Source organism: Poecilia latipinna, unplaced genomic scaffold (assembly GCF_001443285.1).
Source record: "Poecilia latipinna isolate Pla-1442-1.1 unplaced genomic scaffold, P_latipinna-1.0 Scaffold1414, whole genome shotgun sequence".
Lineage (NCBI taxonomy): Eukaryota > Metazoa > Chordata > Actinopteri > Cyprinodontiformes > Poeciliidae > Poecilia > Poecilia latipinna.
This window is the reverse complement of record NW_015114030.1, coordinates 123,877-127,087: the sequence shown is the minus strand read 5'-3', so window position 1 is coordinate 127,087 and position 3,211 is coordinate 123,877. Positions and strand designations below refer to the sequence as shown.

Genomic DNA, 3,211 nt, shown 5'->3' with positions numbered 1-3,211 from the left:
TTTTAACTGCTGATAAAAGTGACAGAGGACACAAATATGGGAGGTGTGGAAGCCTCTACTGTATCAAATTGACATAGTTATAACAGAGAGTTGGCCATTCTAAGGTAAAAACCCAGCGCATACAGTGTTCATGTTTTTTTTTTTTTTTCATCCAGACGGCTTCCCGCGCCCCCCCTAGGGGGCGCGCCCCACAGTTTGGGAACCTCTGATCTAAGCAATATTTTGCTATCGCTGTACTGCAGATATTGATTCTGCCATTATTTGCAAATTATTTTTCTTTCTTAAATGAACCACTACTTGAATGTTCACTGGTCAGCAAAACAAACAAACAAACAAAAAAAACAATAATAATGATGATTAAAAAAAAAACAAGAAACAAGCCAGAATTTTTTTAAAGACTTTCAGAAATCCTGTTCAACTCTAGCTTAAGATCACTGCAGGAAAATATCAAATTCAAAAGAAGAAAAAATATTGTGTCTGGAATATTTACACAAAGGTACTATTTTTTTTTTTTTTGTCCTTTTGTTACATCTACATTAAGGTCTGGAGCGCGTGAAAGAAATGTGTCGGATTCTCCGGCTCAACAGTGAAATAGAGGATCTGGCATTGACGTATTTCAGGCAGGCCTACCAGCAGGAGAGCTTCATCAACGTGACCCTCCAGAGGAAGGAGGTGCTTGCTGGCTGCTGCGTGTACGTGAGCTGCAGACAGCGGGACTGGCCGATCACTTTGGGAACCATCAGCAGCCTCCTGGACGCCGACCCGACGCTGGTGGGAGGCGTTTACCAGGAAATGATCAAGATCCTGAACATCCAGGCTCCTTTTGTCAGTATCACAGATGTCATAGAAGCGCATGTTCAGGAGTAAGTGTGTGTGGAAGCTCCTTTTATGTTTGGTTATTTGAAATAATTGTACAGGAGTCACTGCAAGAGCTCTATGAATGAGCATGCATAAAACTTTCAATGAGACGGTCGAGTGGATCATCAGCAAATCGGGGTCCTAAGTGTGGTGTGGGGGAGGAGGATGGCTTCATACTCGTGTGCTCTGACCTATCGACCATCGTCATGCAAAGAAATGACACACCTGGTGTCCTTTCTATGTTGTTTTCCTGCATCTCAACCATTAACTGCTGTATAAAGACATTAGCAGCAACATACAATGAGCTTTTCCATCTTTTTGATGTGCATTTACGTTTCCATATGTTTTTTTTTTTTTTTTTTAGTACGTTGGACGGTCCTTAACCATTGTGCATAAGGACTAGTAAACTTCACTTCTGCTTCAAAGTAGCAGCAGCAGAAATGAGCAAACACTTGGTGCTGAGCTTATTTTATGAACTATTTCTCAGTCCAACGCTCCGGCGAACGTTTGGAAACGCTTAATAGAGGACAGTTGATGCGATGACATGCTGAAAGCAATGTGTTGGAAAGAGCAGGAACTTCTAAACGAGACAGAGGCCCAATTTCAAGGCGTTAAATTTCGAAGTCAAATTTCTTTTGAGCCATGTTTGATATATGCAGCATTTTTATAACAACTGAAGGTGACAACGTTACTTTATTGTGCTACAAAATGATACCATGTGTTTGGAAAAACACAGAATACTGCACCTTTAGATACAATTCACAAAACTTTTCAATCAAATCAGATTAAATGTATATTTTTTGTTTTTGACAGATACAAAATAAGTGCACAACACGTTACTAAAGAGCTGGCGGAGGACTCCAAGGTGTTGACCAAACGAGCCGTGGCATTGGTGGAGTTGGCAGGAGATTCCTGGATCGTGACCGGACGACGGCCCCTACCCATCATGATGGCGGCAACGTATTTGGCCTGGCAGTCTTTGAACCCCAACAGACATCGCCTCAAGCTCTCCCTCGACAAATTCTGTCACCTGGCCAACGTGCAAAAGCGCAAACCAGCTGTAATGAGAATAACAGAGCTGAAGGAAGTGCTATGTAAGCTCGGACGGGAACTTCCCTGGGTCAGGGAAACGGTGACTCAGGACAACGTTGTTCGGCTGGTGGGGGATATTCTAGACCACCGGCACACACTGCTTACTCGGGCTCTGAGAACCCATGAGACTGCGATGCAAGCCGATTGCCCTCAGGCCAGCGCTTTGAACTCTCCAACAGAGGAGGTGACGCCGTCCCAAAGGTCTGAGAGCAGGGATCAGACTGCAGACGCTTCCTCTGCGCTGCAACTCTGTCCCACTGACAGGACGGAAAACCAAGAGGGAGACGACTCTCACCAGACTGAAGACCCAGAACCAAACTGGGGTGTAAGGGTCCTGTTTGCTCCTCCCTGTGTGGTTCATGCCAAGAGGAGGAGAGTGGAGCCGCCGCATGTGCAGAACATTACCGGCGACGAGGAAATCTCCGACAGCGAGATCGATTCGTACATCCGCACTCCACAAGAAGCTCGAGCCTTTGCCCTGATGCAGAAGGCGGTGTCCTCCTCTGGCAGTGGGAACTCCTAGCTAACTTACACTTGTTTAATTAAGAGTTAACCTTTTGTTTGTTTGTTTGTTTTTTTGAAGGATGTGTAATTGTTAAAAGATTTTAGAAAAACAGTTTTTGCATTTCTGATTCATTACTATTGAACATGCCGTTTTCCTGCTTGTTGCAGAGTCTGAGATAGTTTTTTTTTTTGACTATTTTATTTAAAATTTATGTTGCTTAACATTATTTTATTGTTGCAACAATGAAGCAATTTATTGCACAAATTAATAGTTGAAAATAAACTTTCACGTATATGTGAGCCTTAATTTATACTTTTTACTATCCGGGTGACCTTTGATTTGTCTGCACAAGAATTTTACTCCATAAAATGTATATTTCCTACAATTATTATGCAACACAGTAAGAATTTTAACTTAAGCAAGCTTTTCCTCAAGAATTTATAAGAATTGCAAATTTAAAATGATTGATACCGTATTGCACACTGATTAGAGGGCATATTTACAGTGTTTGAGGCTGTGACTGTAGTTAATATTGCAGTATAATGTATGTAAAATAACATTTAGCTGCAAATACACAAAAATCAAGTCAAACAACACAGTTGAAATCTTCTCATAAATTCCATACGTCCCTCATCAGGACCTTCCTGGAAACTGAAATATGAATCAGAATAATTATTTAGCGATACACAGAAATGTCAGGAGAAGGAAGAAGGAGGACGTATTCTTTTTGTGTTCGCTAAATTTAAATTCACAGCA

The 3,211-nt window shown here is 41.7% G+C and overlaps 1 protein-coding gene across 1 annotated transcript in view; it reads left to right on the top strand.

The window, feature by feature from the left end:
- The window catches only part of brf2 (BRF2 general transcription factor IIIB subunit), an 8,742-nt gene extending 5,902 nt beyond the window's left edge, over positions 1-2,840 (top strand). The window contains exons 3-4 of the mRNA XM_015056885.1: positions 542-863; positions 1,672-2,840. Coding sequence (XP_014912371.1) covers positions 542-863; positions 1,672-2,473 — 1,124 coding nt within the window. The 3' untranslated portion in view covers positions 2,474-2,840. The remainder of the gene's footprint in view (positions 1-541; positions 864-1,671) is intronic.
- The last annotated feature ends 371 nt before the right edge of the window (positions 2,841-3,211 follow it).